This window comes from Nyctibius grandis, chromosome 6 (genome assembly GCF_013368605.1).
Source record: "Nyctibius grandis isolate bNycGra1 chromosome 6, bNycGra1.pri, whole genome shotgun sequence".
NCBI classification, from domain to species: Eukaryota; Metazoa; Chordata; class Aves; order Nyctibiiformes; family Nyctibiidae; genus Nyctibius; species Nyctibius grandis.
The window spans coordinates 14,335,310-14,350,398 of NC_090663.1; the positions used below are offsets into that span (position 1 = coordinate 14,335,310).

At 43.1% G+C, this 15,089-nt stretch overlaps 1 protein-coding gene across 2 annotated transcripts in view; it reads right to left on the reverse strand.

Annotated features, from left to right (window-relative positions):
- STK32B (serine/threonine kinase 32B) overlaps positions 1-15,089 on the reverse strand; it is a 153,994-nt gene that overhangs the window by 55,325 nt on the left and 83,580 nt on the right. For both annotated transcript variants that reach the window (XM_068403717.1, XM_068403716.1), the window contains exon 3: positions 576-613. In XM_068403717.1, coding sequence (XP_068259818.1) covers positions 576-613 — 38 coding nt within the window. The remainder of the gene's footprint in view (positions 1-575; positions 614-15,089) is intronic.

Consider the following 15,089-nt stretch of genomic DNA (forward strand, 5'->3'; position numbering starts at 1 on the left):
TTTTTGTTTGAGATCATGGAATTAGTACTGAAAGTTCAAAGCTGATTATGTTGTCTAGTCTGTTTTTATCTTATTTAAGCCAGAACTACATGTAGAACCATAAAAATTTTGCAGACTAAGAGGCAAATTTCCAAATTATGTGTATAAATTTAGGAAAGTAATTTCAGATACCTACATGAGAAATAATTTGCTATATTAGTTCTTCAGAGGTTCTAAAAAAGAAAATAAGTGCTTAGTACTGTTCTACTGGTAGGCTCCTAAAAAGGGATTATGGTGATTCATAGTAGTGCTGTTAATGAAATATTAACTTCTTTTTATCATGTGTCCTTGGTGATCTCAATTCATATTAAATTCCTTCTTCTTCAGGTCTTGCAAGTGTCATATCAGCATATTTTTTTTGCAGTAGGAGGGGAAATTACAAAATCCACAAGGTGGACAGAGGGACTTTGCAGAGAAAGTCCAGGTTTATGCAGGAATCCAACATCTGAGGCTGATTTACAAAGCATATCATGAGCATGTCACTGAGATCTCAAGAATCAGAGATATCTGAGAGAAAGCTGTCAATATTCACTTACCATGCTCATCCAGTAGTATGTTGTCAGGTTTGATATCCCTGTAAAATAAGGAAAGGAATGCATTACATTTCATACCCAAACAAAACCTGCAATTTTAAAGTTTTGCTCATCTGGGTATGAGGGCAAGGCACTTAAATCATTACAAAACCAATGAAAACCATATCATACGTAAAGGCAAAGGATTTCTATCTACATCTTTTTGCTACCCTGAGGAAACACATATACTAAAGAGGCACTCTAGCTTTCCATTTCGTGTGGTTTTGTTTTCATATGGTTAGCATTGACATGGATTTGGTCTTCAAGACTATGCACTTTAGTCTTTATAGCAGCAGGAACAACAAGATAGAAGATCTGCATCTAGGAGGTGCCTGATTGCCTCAGGGACTCTGCATATGACAGACCCAAGAAATCATTTAATCGGAAACATCAGTCATCTACCCTTTCTGCCAGACCCCGCCAATCTGCCGTACTCACATGCATGCTCACTCACATATTGTAGAGTCCTGCTAGCTATCTTCTGCTAATTGGGTAAGTCTAGCAGCTCTCCTTTTAGCCCCCGAATCCCCACCTGGCTATCTGTAATGGTAGGTACTATGCTGGGGAAAGGAGCAGGGATAAGGGAGGGTGGAGATTATGATGTGATGAAGCATCAGCTCAAATCTGCTGTTCTTGGCACAAGGGAACCACATTGACCTAGAGAGCTGCACTTTCAGGATCATTTTCCATTGACATATGTTCATGCTGCTGTCAGGAGGGATGGAGGCAGCTTTTTCTCACCATTGTTGGGCATTCCCACCCTGTTTCTTGGTCCAGTACCATTGCTCATGGTGCAGTCCTGTTCTGGGGGAAACTCATCTCTTCCCTTTGTCAGCCTGGATCTGTCCCTGGTTTGCCTCACCCTGCAGCTTGATGAGCAGGATGCGGCAGTGTTGTGTGGCACTGCCTTTTCACTGGCATCTTGTGCTTCACGCAGTTTCGAAGCCATGTTCTTGGTGTGGCATTGCCAGAGTGGGAGATGCATCAGCCCACCTTGAGCAAAACATTTGCCCCTTGGGATGAATTTTCCACTTATCTCAAAAGACAAGGCACTGTAAACTGTCAAAATAAGCTGTCGAATGCGTTTGCAGATGAACTCCAAACACTTCTACCCATGTAATTTCTTTTAGCCAAGGGATGGCTTGATTATTCCAATTTAAACATTTCTTAGGAAATCCTATCCTGACTGAAATACATACTAATACCTGTAGGTAGATTAGGGTACGGCGACCGGAAAATCTCGGGCTGTAACAGAAGGTAGGCGTGGCAAAAGGAGCAGGATGTGTCATTATCATGCGAGTTCGTACGGGACAAGACGACTATATAAGGCTGTTGCGCAGTTAAATAAACGCCATTTGTTGCATCCTCACATTGGTGTCAGTGCTCAATGGCCCTGGGGTGCGGATAGCCTCAGGCCAGCCAGCAACCGAACGGAGCTTGCTGCAGACAAGCGGCAACAAGTGGTGACCCCGACGTGATTGCTGGGCTGGCGGACCGCAGGCGGTCGGAGTGGGTTCGCGAACCATGGAGACCTTGATAAAGGTGATTTCGTTACTGGGCGGGGAATTTAAGATTTCTGTGAAATCGAAAGACGTAGCCCAGTGTGTGGACCGTCTCGTTAAAGGGGGGGGCGGTGGCAGGACCGGCTGATTGTTTACAGCCGAATACCTGGGAGCAGTGCTCGATGCAGCTTGCTGAGCGAGCTATGGCAGCGGGTTCTGCCAAAGAATTAAAAACATGGGGAGTTATCTTGTGGCTGCTACGGGCTGCGCGGGAGGACTGGGCGACATGGGATGCGGCTCGGACGTGTTTACATGGGGTCTACCCTGACCAAGACAGAAGTGGCAGTGGTGAAACTCCTCTAACTTATACTCTCTGAGAGAGGAATTAAATATGACGAAGCTGCGTTAAAGCAGTTACTGTTTTGGGCAAAAGATAAAGGACATTTTACAACCTTTAATGATGTCTTTGAAGTGCCTTTATGGGAGAAGATTGGTGACTCTCTGGAATGCGGTGTCAAGTGGTGATAAGGAAGCCTTTAAATTGCCTGCTACATGGAAGCTGGTTAGTGAAGTGTTAAAAGGAATAAAAGCAGAGAGAGAAGTCACACATTCAGCTTTTATGGCTTTAGGACCGCAGACGTCTACTACCCCCTCACTGTTTGCAGGACCAACACCTCCCACGGCCCCGGTGGCTGTACCGGTGGCAGCTCCTTTATCGCCGTCGGTACGGACGGCTCCGAAAAAAGCTGAGGAGGGGAGAGCGAGTAAAATAGATACAGATCCATCAGGACTGATAGTGCGCCCTAAAACACGAGCTCGATTTGGACTAATTGATTCAGACGCTGAACAGGAGACTTGGCAGAAACCCCCTCCGAAACTCCCTCCTCCTCTCATTGATCTCTCTACGGATGAGGCTGAGCAGGAGGACAAGAAGGAGGCTAAACATGCTTTGTACCCACCTTTACCGGATTAGCCATTTACAGAGTCAGCAGTACCAGAGTCACAAGGACTTAAAGGACTGTTACCATCACGAAATGGACACGAACTTGACATGACAGAGCTTGGTAGACGACTGGAAGAATTAAAGACGGAATTGCAGCAGCATCGTACAGCCAACGCCTCGGGACACGTGACTATGTCTCCCCAAAACCCCCCTCTGTGTTCGGGACAAATATTAGGGCCACCTCAACCTCCTTTGCAAATCCCTACTCCACCTTTAGATCAGGGCGGGGGGGGAGGTCTGCGTCCATCTGGTAATGTGGGAGGTGAGGGAGAGAATCAGCGTCCGCCCGCGTATACGGGGGGAGGGGGGAGAGGAGTAAAATGGAAAGGGGTCATTCGAGACGCGTTATTAGAAGGAGTTGTGATTCCACGGGCATATCCGGTGATTGTGGGTGAGGGTCCTGAGGGAGGAAATATTTGGCAACTGTTGGATTGGAGGGTTGTGGGAGAAGCATTGCCACTATAGTTGGCGAGGGACAACACAGGTGAGGACTGCAGAGGGGTTGCTGCGGGGATGGCAAATCGTAACCCCACCTTAACTGAGCTAATGGATGCTTGTGAGAAAGTAGGAACCACCACATTTCAGATGGAGCATTTAGCAAAAACTTTTGCGGCGGCAGTTAAGGTAGTTCATCGTTGTTATACATGCAAACAGGAAGGTCACTTTAAGAAAAACTGCCTTAAGAAGTTGAAGCTGAGTGGGAGAGATAACTGTTTTGATGTGTCATTGCTGTGGGAAGCTGGGGCATTTTGTGAAGCTGTGCAGGTCTCAGTATAATGCTCAAGGTCAGCTGATAACAACCAGCTGCAGAATGCAGGGGGGGGAACCGTATGCTGACACAAATGAATCTTCCCAACCAGTTCCAGGCCTATGCAGTTAACTCGCAGCCCAAACCGCAGGGAGCGCAGGACTGGTGTTTCCACACGGGGTTAACCTGTGCGGCTGCCAAGCCTTGGACCTGTGGCAAACAGGGATAATGCTAATGCTGATTGTCAAAAGATCATTGAAGCTTTACCTGGAAAAACAGATTTGAATGCTATGATAAAGGCATGTGCAAAAGTGGGTACTGTGGAACATAAGGCTCAAGTTATGGCTGCGGCCGTACTTGGGGCTTACGTTGTCACAATTGCAGTCTCTATTCCAATTATTAACAGGGGACACAACTTTAACAGCACCACGACACACTACTTCAGAGATACAGCAACTGATTACAGAAATAGAAAGCAGGCTACATTCCAAATTTGTACATCATATTGATTTGAATCAGGAAATACAAATTATCACTTTGTTTGATAGGCAAATTCCGTATGCAATAATTGGTCAATGGAATTCAGAATGATCAAATTCGTTACAGAGCTATTGGCACAGATTATTCATCAAAGGACGGATGCGATGTCGGGAGCTTGTGGCCAGAGATCCCTGCATCACTGACCGTTCCTATTGCAGCTCAATATTTTGAGTGGTGTATGGCTAATAGCTTTGCTTTGCAAACAGCTATGGAGAATTTCTCGGGACAGGTTGTTTACCACTTGCCCTCCCATCCTGTTATAAAATTGAGTGTGGAACTTCCAATTGCCACAGGAGTGTGGTGCGCAGACACTCCTGTGGATGGAATTACCATTTTTACGGATGGATCTGGGAACACAGGCAAGACGGCCTTGTCTGGTATTCTGATGGCAAGTGGGAATCTATGGTAGTACAACAAAAGGGTTCACCTCAGGTGGTAGAATTACGAGCTGTATTAAAAATATTTCAGAATTTTCCCATTCCCTTTAATTTGATTACTGATTCAGCACATGTAGCTGGCATTATAAAACAATTGGATAGATCTGTTATAGAGCATATATGTAATCGGTGTGTTTTTGAATTACTGCGAGCTCTGTGGCAAGAAATTCAAATCCGAACTGCATTGTTTTATGTTTTACATGTAAGAAATCATACTAATTTGCCTGGGTTTATTGCAGAAGGCAATGCTCGAGTGGACTCTTTGTTTTTTCATCCTAAAACAACACTTTGTACCAGAGTGGAAGCAATAGCACTATTGCTTATCAAAGTACATAAAAGGATTACAGACATTACCGGACTAGACTCAGATGCTATCTATTTACCTATCAGAAAGGAATATCTACAGTGGCTAACAAATCAGTCAACTCTTTTTCAAATGGCCTTACAGGACTTTACTGGACAATTGTTAACACATTTGCCAAGAGTTAAAAAGCTACAGTTTATTTGCAAACAGGACTGGGAAGAAAAACCTATCAGATCAGAGATACCTGTGACTGGACTAACTGTTTTTACTGATGCAGGAAAGCGATCACATTCAGCAGTTATTACCTGACAAAAGGATGGACAATGGAAACATTGTAAATTCTCAGGAATTTACTGAGGACTCATTGCAGACACTTGAATTTTTTGCGATATATCAGGTTTTTGTAAAATGGAAGGATTTACCTGTAAATATTGTAACAGACTCTCTTTATGCAGCAGGCATTGTAAATCGAATTGAAAGAGCTTTTATACGACCAATAAGAAATATGCGACTTTACACCATTTTGCTACAGTTGCATCAAGCAATAAACCTCAGAGAGATACCTTATTTTGTCACCCACATTCGTAGTCATTAATTTGATCAAGATTTGAGCATTGGAAATAATAAAGCAGACACACTTGTGTCCTATACGCAAATATCACCAAATTTATTTGAACAAATACACCTATCCCATCAATTCTTTCATCAATCAGAGAAAATGTTAGCGAAACAATTTCACCTCACCATGGCACAAGCACGTGAATTAGTTAGTGTTTGTCCTAGTTGTCAGAAAATGGGCATGGGAATTGGAATAGGGGTAAATCCTCGAGGATTGAGTGCGTTGCAACTGTGGCAAATGGACGTTACTCACATTGCAGAATTTGGAAGGCTCAAATATGTTCATGTATCTGTTGATACGTTTTCACATATAATATGGGCAACAGCACAAACTGGGGAAACAGGTCGTCATGTCAAATGACATTTACTTGCTTGCTTTACAAGTCTTGGGGTTCCACAACAACTTAAGACTGATAATGGACCAGCATACTGTTCATAAATTTTTCGTCAATTTTGTCAACTATGGGGTATTACACATGTCACCGGGATTCCTCATTCGCCTATGGGTCAGGCGATTGTGGAACGTGCTCATAGTACATTGAAACAGCTTCTGCAAAAACAAAAAGGGTGAGAGGAAACTGAACCTTCTGAGAGACTTGCAAAAGCTGTTTATGTACTTAACCATTTAACTTTAGCAGGAGATAAGGAGCGACCCCCAATTGTAATACATTGGGAGGCAGTTCGACAGGGAGCAAGCTATGTGCAAAACAAAGGCAAAGTGTGGTATAGGGAACCAGGTACTAAGGAGTGGTTGGGACCAGGGGAACTATTACTAATGGGTCAAGGTTATGTTTCTGTCTCTACAGGCGCAGGAGTACGGTGGATTGTTTCTAAAAGGATGGTTAGCCACATTATTAGAGGGAATAGTTTATATAGTTGTGATTATAATTATCATAGGGATCTGCATGGGTTGTGTTGAGGCAATCATTGAGAATAGTATATGGAAGTAGTGAGATAATAAATCTAACTACTTCCAAAGGGGGAAATTGATACCGGATAGTTTAGCAACGGTTTAGCAAGAGTAGGCCTCAGAGTAGGCTCTAAAAGGCCTGATCTGTGTTACCTTTAAACAGAATCAGCTTTCCTGTCAGTAATTTTCCTTTCAGCTAGAATAATAGAGAATAACAGTATGTTCTGAAGTAAACTACATGTTTTGTAGATAGAGTCTGCTTATGGGAATGTTTATAATAGGCATTATCCTACTTGTGTTACCCTGTTTGTTTGCATGTTTGCAGAAAACTGTGCAACAAATGGTCAATACAACCTTTGTGGCTCAACAACAGAGAGCAGGATTTATGGGTAACCAAGGCTGGGATTCTCTGACTGGGCTCTGCGAGACAGGGGAACCAGGTTTGAGTAAGAAACAAAAACACAGAATTAAGATTCTTGGGGAGGGGGAAGGATTCCCAGACGTAATTCCTGTCAACTACCAATCTCACATTTTACATCGCCCTTTTTATTCTTTAAATCATTTTGCCCGGGGAGACCAAGAGCGTGCCCCAATTGAGCGACATTGGGGTCCAGGGGTGCCAGAAGTGGGCCCCCCAGTCAAGGTTCGGTTCCCTGGGACAGCGGAGTGGGAAACAGGTTGGGAGCTGCTACATCACGGCAGGGGATATGCCGCCATCAAACGGGATGATGTTATACAGTGGGTCCCTACACGCTGTTTGCGCCCTGATTTAAAACAAAATCCTAACCCGAAGTAATATGTACGCTGTCCGAGCTTTATGTTTTGCAGGAGTACCTGTGGGGGAAGCCGAAACAGCACCAGCCTCGACCTTCAGACGTGAGGAGTCATGACAGTACAGAGAGTCTGGTAAAGCGGCGGGGTGCCAAGGAAGATGAGGAACGGCGGCCGTTGCTGAGTGAAACAAAAGCTTTGAACAATGCGCTTATGATTAGCTTGCTTTTGCTTTGCATCTCAGGAGTTGCAGGGGAATCTTACTGGAGAACCTGGGCTCGGGATGTTGTATCCGCCAGCTACGCTTACGCTTTGATGCAAGGCTCCAGAATCAGCGATACGCTTTACTTTGCATGACTTGAAGCATGGGGAGGGGGAAATGTAGGTAGATTAGGGTACGGCGACCGGAAAATCTCGGGCTGTAACGGAAGGTAGGCGTGGCAAAAGGAGCAGGATGTGTCATTATCATGCGAGTTCGTACGGGACAAGACGACTATATAAGGCTGTTGCGCAGTTAAATAAACGCCATTTGTTGCATCCTCACATTGGTGTCAGTGCTCAATGGCCCTGGGGTGCGGATAGCCTCAGGCCAGCCAGCAACCGAACGGAGCTTGCTGCAGACAAGCGGCAACAATACCTACTTACATTTCGTTAACATTTTTTTTCCAATGTGCTCATAAATGGAATAAAGAAAAAAAGTGAAATGTTGCAAAAGGAAAATGCGTTACACCAGAACACTTTTTTTTTTTTTTAATTTTAATTAGAGAATGACTTCTAAAGTAAACATCATACAGGGATAAGATAGCAATAGTAATTATAATACGTATATTTCTTGCGTGATATGAGCTGAATCATCACCCAAACTCCACACCTATATTGACAAAAGAAGGAAGCTTACCCTTTAGTATTCTGAATTCCATGCTTTCTAGCCCTTCCTGAGAATCATATGAAATTGTTAAGCACACTAAGATGGTGTTTACAATTTGCGTAGCAGCAGCTGGGGAAATGTAGGATAAATAAGAAATTACTTTGAATCATTCCCTGCACATTTGGAAATAATGTAGGATGTGTATATGTCCGTGCAAGGAAAAAGGATCTCACTATGAATTACCATCTGGAATGGAAATTTAAAATTATACTGATATTTCAGTGTGAAATACTGTATTTCTTCTGCACAAATTACAGGCTACCTATAATTGCCTGATTCAGCAGCAGTTCTAGTTATATGTGTAACATAAAGGGAAATATCTCCTAAAGCCCATGTCACCCACAAAGCTCCAAACTGACTTGTCTCTTTCCTCTCCCCTGTAGTCACTTGTCATATCATTTACCATATCAAAACCTCTCCTTCCCCTGATCTCATATGGGTGAAGTTATGAGTTACAGGCAAACTGTAGGATTAAATATCTTTGCTTATATTATAAAACTTGTCTTTGGTTGAATTATTGTAGGAAATGATACACATTTTTATATGTATTGTTATATCTAATCTCTCAATTGGTGAGAGTTTTTGGGAGATCTACTGTTCAGCTGGTATCAAATGTATTTGCTAGTAACAAAACGATCTCTGGTGTTTGATAACTGTTTTCTGATAAGAGTTGGAATTGTAATGTCATATTGAATAGTGTGTGATTGATCCACGACTTGAAAATATAGCAATGACTTTCCATGGAAATAAGTACATCATAGTTTGACTACTGAATTAAATATTTTAAACTCTGTCTTCTCAAAGTTTAACAAACACAACCTGACTCTGCACTTCTCACATGGGTGAAAAGATTGGGGGTCACGCTGAAGTATATGTGTGAAGCCCCCGTAATCCAGAAGGAGACAGTTAGTGACCTGCTGTGCCAATTGGACACCCACAAGGCTATGGGCCCGGATGGGATTCACCCCAGAGTAATGAAGGAACTGGCAAATGAACTTGCCAAACCACTCTCGATTATCTACCGGCAGTCCTGGTTAACTGGAGAAGTTCCAGCTGACTGGAAATTAGCAAATGTAACGCCCATCTACAAGAAGGGTCAGAAGGACGATCCAGGGAACTATAGGCCTGTCAGCCTGACCTCGGTGCCAGGCAAGGTGATGGAACAGATCATCCTGAGTGCCATTACACTGCACGTGCAGGACAATCGGGGCATCGGGGCCAGCCAACATGGATTCATGAAAGGCAGGTCTTGCTTGACCAACCTGGTCTCCTTCTATGACCAAGTGACCCGCTTAGTAGATGAGGGCAGGTCTGTGGATGTAGTCTATCTAGACATCAATAAGGCATTTGACACTGTCTCCCACAGCATCCTCCTAGACAAACTGGCTGCCTGGGGCTTGGATGGGTGGACTCTTCAATGGGTTAAAAACTGGCTGGATGGCTGAGCCCAGAGAGTGGTGGTGAATGGGGCAAAGTCCAACTGGCGGCTGGTCACTAGCGGTGTTCCCCAGGGCTCAGTTCTGGGGCCGGTGCTGTTCAATATCTTTATAGATGATCTAGACGTAGGGATTGAGTGCACCCTCAGTAAATTTGCAGATGACACCAAGCTGGGTGGGAGTGTCGATCTGCTGGAGGGTAGGAAGGCCCTACAGAGGGATCTGGACAGGTTAGATAGATGGGCCGACACCAACGGCATGAAGTTCAACAAGAACAAGCCGGGTCTTACACTTGGGCTACAACAACCCCATGCAGCGCTACAGGCTGGGGGAAGAGTGCTTAGAAAGCGGCCCGGTGGAAAGAGACCTGGGGGTGCTGATTGACAGCCTGCTAAACATGAGCCAGCAGTGTGCCCAGGTGGCCAAGAAGGCCAATGGCATCCTGGCCTCTATTAGGAATAGTGTAGCCAGCCGGTCTAGGGGAGTGATCGTCCCTCTGTACTTGGCACCGGTGAGGCCGCACCTTGAATACTGTGTCCAGTTCTGGGCCCCGCACTTCAAGAAAGATGTTGAGGTGTTGGAGCGAGTCCAGAGGAGGGTGACCAAGCTGGTGAAGGGTCTGGAGGGTCTGACCTATGAGGAAAGGCTGAGGGAGCTGGGGTTGTTTAGCCTGGAGAAGAGGAGGCTCAGAGGTGACCTTATTGCAGTCTACAACTACCTGAAGGGAGGTTGTAGTGGAGTGGGAATCGGCCTCTTCTCCCAGGCGACTAGCAATAGGACAAGAGGACATAGCCTCAAGCTTCTCCAGGGGAGGTTCAGGTTGGACATTAGGAAGAATTTCTTCTCAGAAAGGGTCATTAGACATTGGAACGGGCTGCCCCGGGAAGTGGTGGAGTCACCATCTCTGGATGTGTTTAAGAAAAGACTGGACATGGCACTTAGTGCCATGGTCTAGTTGACATGGTGGTGTCAGGGCAATGGTTGGACTCGATGATCCCAGAGGTCTCTTCCAACCTGATTGATTCTGTGATTCTGTGTGATTCTGTGATTCTGTGATATTAGAGCCTTTCTGTGGCTTCCTAAAATCAGTGATACATTCAACATCACTCCAAACTTCTTTCCCCAGTTTAAGGAAAAAAAAATTAAGAATTGGAATGGTGCAATCATTAGTACTTCACTGAGAAGAAAACCGATCAAAAGGAATAATTCAGCTTTATGAGCTACTGCCATGTGTATAACAATGCAGCACCCAGGGATTGTTCATTACAAGACTGTGCCTTTTCTATCTTTTTTTTCTTATGAAGATGAGTTTAAACAATTTGAATATTTGCTATGGTATTGAACCATTAAATAGACTATACATTTTTATTACCACCAGAAAAGACATTGACAAATCCACTCGACAACTGTATGTGTCAAATATATTCTTCATGCAGTTGCATTTGTAATGTTCAGAAAGTTGAGTGGTAAAATTAGATCTGTGCTTATCTTTCTGTGACTAATTCAGGCAGTGGCTGACACTTGACTCAGATGCACACAGACCATACAGCCTTTCCTGCCTAAAGGATCTTCCCCACCATGGGCTCTGCTGACTTTGCTCATTTTGCTCAGAGGCAGGACTGCAGCTGGGGCAGGTACAACAGGGTGTATTGCCTTGCACAGAGCAGCCCAACCCCTCAGTCCGAGGCAACATGATAGACTCATAATTGTGCCTTAGATCGCAAAATAGGCTATTTTAAACTGCTTTGACAGCAAGTAAAAGTCATGGGATAACTTAAGCCAGAAGGTGAACAAGTTCCTTAAGTAAGATGCTGCTGTTTTGGCATCACATGCCTGGAGACATGCGTGATGAATGGATTCAGATGGCAGGTGAGAAGGCAAAGCACAGGGCCACCGTGAAGAGCGTGCCTTCAGCAACACTGTTACGTGGTTGTCCCCAGTTTACAGCATGGCACTAAAAGCTCTCCTCTCCAGAGGCAGCTTCTTGAAAGCTCCACAGACTGCAGAGGTGCGAGGCCACTCCTCTGCCCTTGCACTGACCGCTGCCTGCTGGGTACAGGGCGGGGAAGTTTCACCACAGTCAGTGGGAAGACTTGGCAGGTCTAGGAGCATTGTAATTAACGTTACTGGATATATTCAGAATGGAGGACTTCCACCATTTATTATACAAAAGGCAGCTAGTTCCTTTAAACAAATACTCTAGTTAAATTCATTTAAATAGCAAAAACACTGTTTAGGTAGGAAGGTGGATTTAAAAGATAAAAACTCTTTAGTTAAGCAGTTTAAATTCAAACATGTTAAGTAAGTGAAATTCTGTTTTGACTACACATCAATTTTTCAGAAAACATTTTTCCCCTTAGCAAGCATGTTCAAACAACAGGGTGTGAAACTCAGTGCCGCAACTGCAGGGTTTTCCTGTTATGCATATCCCTAGCTAAGGGAATTAATTGAAACACTCATTTCACAGTCCAAGTATATTGAACAAGCTCATAAAAGAAATTGAAGGACTTTTGCAGGAAGTAAACTCACTCAGTTTGGATTCAGAAAAGCCCTGGGCTGCCCTTTAACTATTCACCAAGCAATGACCAGCAGAGCTGTGGCAGTGCCCTTGACACTGATTTCATAAACAGAACTTTCTCAGTCTGTACCAGTGCTACTCCAACTCTTTTTATACACAGCAAAATCAGAGCAATGTAGAAATGGGAGTAGAGAAACCTTCCAAGTCTTCGCTCAGTGACAGGACCAGGCATAACTAATATAACAGCTGGCCCAAGAAACTCAGAGGTGCGGACAAATGAGAAAAAAAATGGAAAAATCAGAGTTTAATTGCCACTTGTTGATACTGCCTGCAAAACCATTTCTAGCTTTCTTCAATTGCCTTAGCTACAAACGTCAAACTAAAGCTGCCTGAAGGATGAAAGTATAGTAAGAAGCTGCTGCATATAATTTCCAAGTAGGAAAGAATGATTAATAATCTATTTGTGTCTTCTATAATATCTAGGCCAAGTGGGCATCCAATGCTTGAAGATATTCCCTCTGCATGGAGGAAAATCGTGAGTGTGGCTTGACTCATGTTCACTGCATATGCCAGTCAGAGTCACCTGAACTCACTGGAAAGGCTCACAATGATTATAAAGGACTGTCTTGGTTTCGTGGGGATAAAATTTATAGAATCAAGTTTCTGTTACATTTTGTTTCAGTTTGTGGCCGGCTGTGGTATGGTGATCAAGGCCATTAGCAGTTAACTCCAGGGCAGCTGACCCAGGCTGGCCCACAGGTGTGTTCTATAACATTAACGTCACATTCACTATATATAGGAAAGCTGCTGGGGAAGGGGCCTCTTTGCTCTGCTTGCTTCTCTGTATTTCTCTTTCTCTCTTCTCAATGGTTGTTGTCCCTGTTGGAACTTGCTACCGCTCTATGGGCTGAGTATAACTTTGTGTCTTTTGTATTAGTATTGATATTGGTTTTCTTATTTTATTAAATCTGTTTAAATTTCAACCCATGAGTCTCCCTCCTTTTCCCAATTCCCTTTCTCAGATGGGGAAGGGTCTTGGGTGATAGAACAACTGGTTATTGTTTAGCCCTGGATGCAGGCTAAATGGAGACAAGAACTCAGGTTCAATTATCTGCAGTTTTAATTACCACTTCCATCAATGTTTCTTTCTGGTGTTACTAAGTGGCATAGAAGCAGATTTCTAAATTAAGAGGAGAGTTCATGCAGTCTTCATCCTTGGAGGTTTGCAAGACCCAATTGGATAAGCCCCAAGCAACCTGGTCTGATCTTAAGGCTGACTCTGCTTTGGGCAGAACATTAGACTAGAGGCCTCTGGAGGTCCCTTCCAGGCTGAATTAGTCTGTGAGTCTATGGAAATTAATGTATCCAAGTTCAAAGTCGATTGTTCTTATTCCACCTCCTTTTGGCTACAAGGAAGTTCATGAAAGATTGGAGAGACCTGGGAGAGAACTATGTGTATGGAATTTAGTGAGTCTTTGGTATAGTCTATTGCAGTTGGAAGCTAGTCAGAGCTTCCACATGTTAAATTCTGTCATGGGGCTTGAATGCTCATGAAGAAAATGGTAGGAATAAATAGCCTATCTTCATCATGAAAGGAGGTTAAAATTGAAATGCTCTGCAGTTCAGCACTGGAGAGGTGTAACACAGTATTTATTAGCTATGTGAAGTAGTAAAAGAATGAAGATTATTTCATCTGAAGAGGACTCTCAGAAATCTCAGTAAGAGTGAGGAAAACTAGGTGGTTGTGTTGCCAATGCCAGATAAAATGAACAATAGACACAAATTATATATGTACATCAGAAGGGAAGTATCTGAATTACTCATCAGCGTTAATAACCATAAATAACCTTCCAGAGGTCACACTTTTCTGTCCTTTATGTAGGTCAAAGAGTCATAGAAAGGATGATTGAAAAACATGTGATGATGCCATTTCCTCTAAAGCTTGAAATCCAGACCAATCTCCAAAAAAGTTTCACGTGTATGGCTACGAATTAGCAACCAGGATGTTGTAACTTGTGATCTCTATTGATACTGACTGGACTTGAAATATCAATCTAGAAATGAAACCTATGTGGCTGGTGAAGTCAGCCATGAATTTCCTAGTTTTCTCAGGGGAAAAAAAAGTAATGTCTGGTTCATTGACTATCACTTTACATTGATAACAATTAATTCTAAGTAGGTTACAGAAAAATATTGAAAAAAGGTATTATGCTGTAACTTAAAAAAAGGGAGGTCCTTCGGGTTACCTGACTTCATAGCATCTGAAAGAAAACAGTCAAAAAAGAAAAGATCTGGGGAAGGCTGAACAAAAAAATTCCCTGAGAGTAAAGAACAAATAGATTAGGGTTGTTTAGTTAACAGAAGAGATGTGTAAGATGCAATGTGGCAGGCTTATCAAATAATAAATAGTGTCTACATGGTCAAGAGAATTTTTCTATTTACTTTTGGAATATGAAAGCAATGTTCATATTTCATAAAACTGAAGTGAACTAACAAACAGTTTTATTTATACACCTGAGAATTAAGCTCAAGTTGATTACTACAAGACATAATTGCGTAAAAATACTTTGGAGATTTAAACAAAGATTTAGCCATTGATGTTAACAACAGAACTACCAGCTAGAGTTCCTTCAGCTAAGGTTAATCTAATTGATTTAGGAAAGCACTTCTACAGCAAGTACAGATGCTGTCTTTCCTTCACCTTTTTGAAACACATTGATGATAATGCCAAATACAAGATCTGTGCTTATCCTTAAAACCATC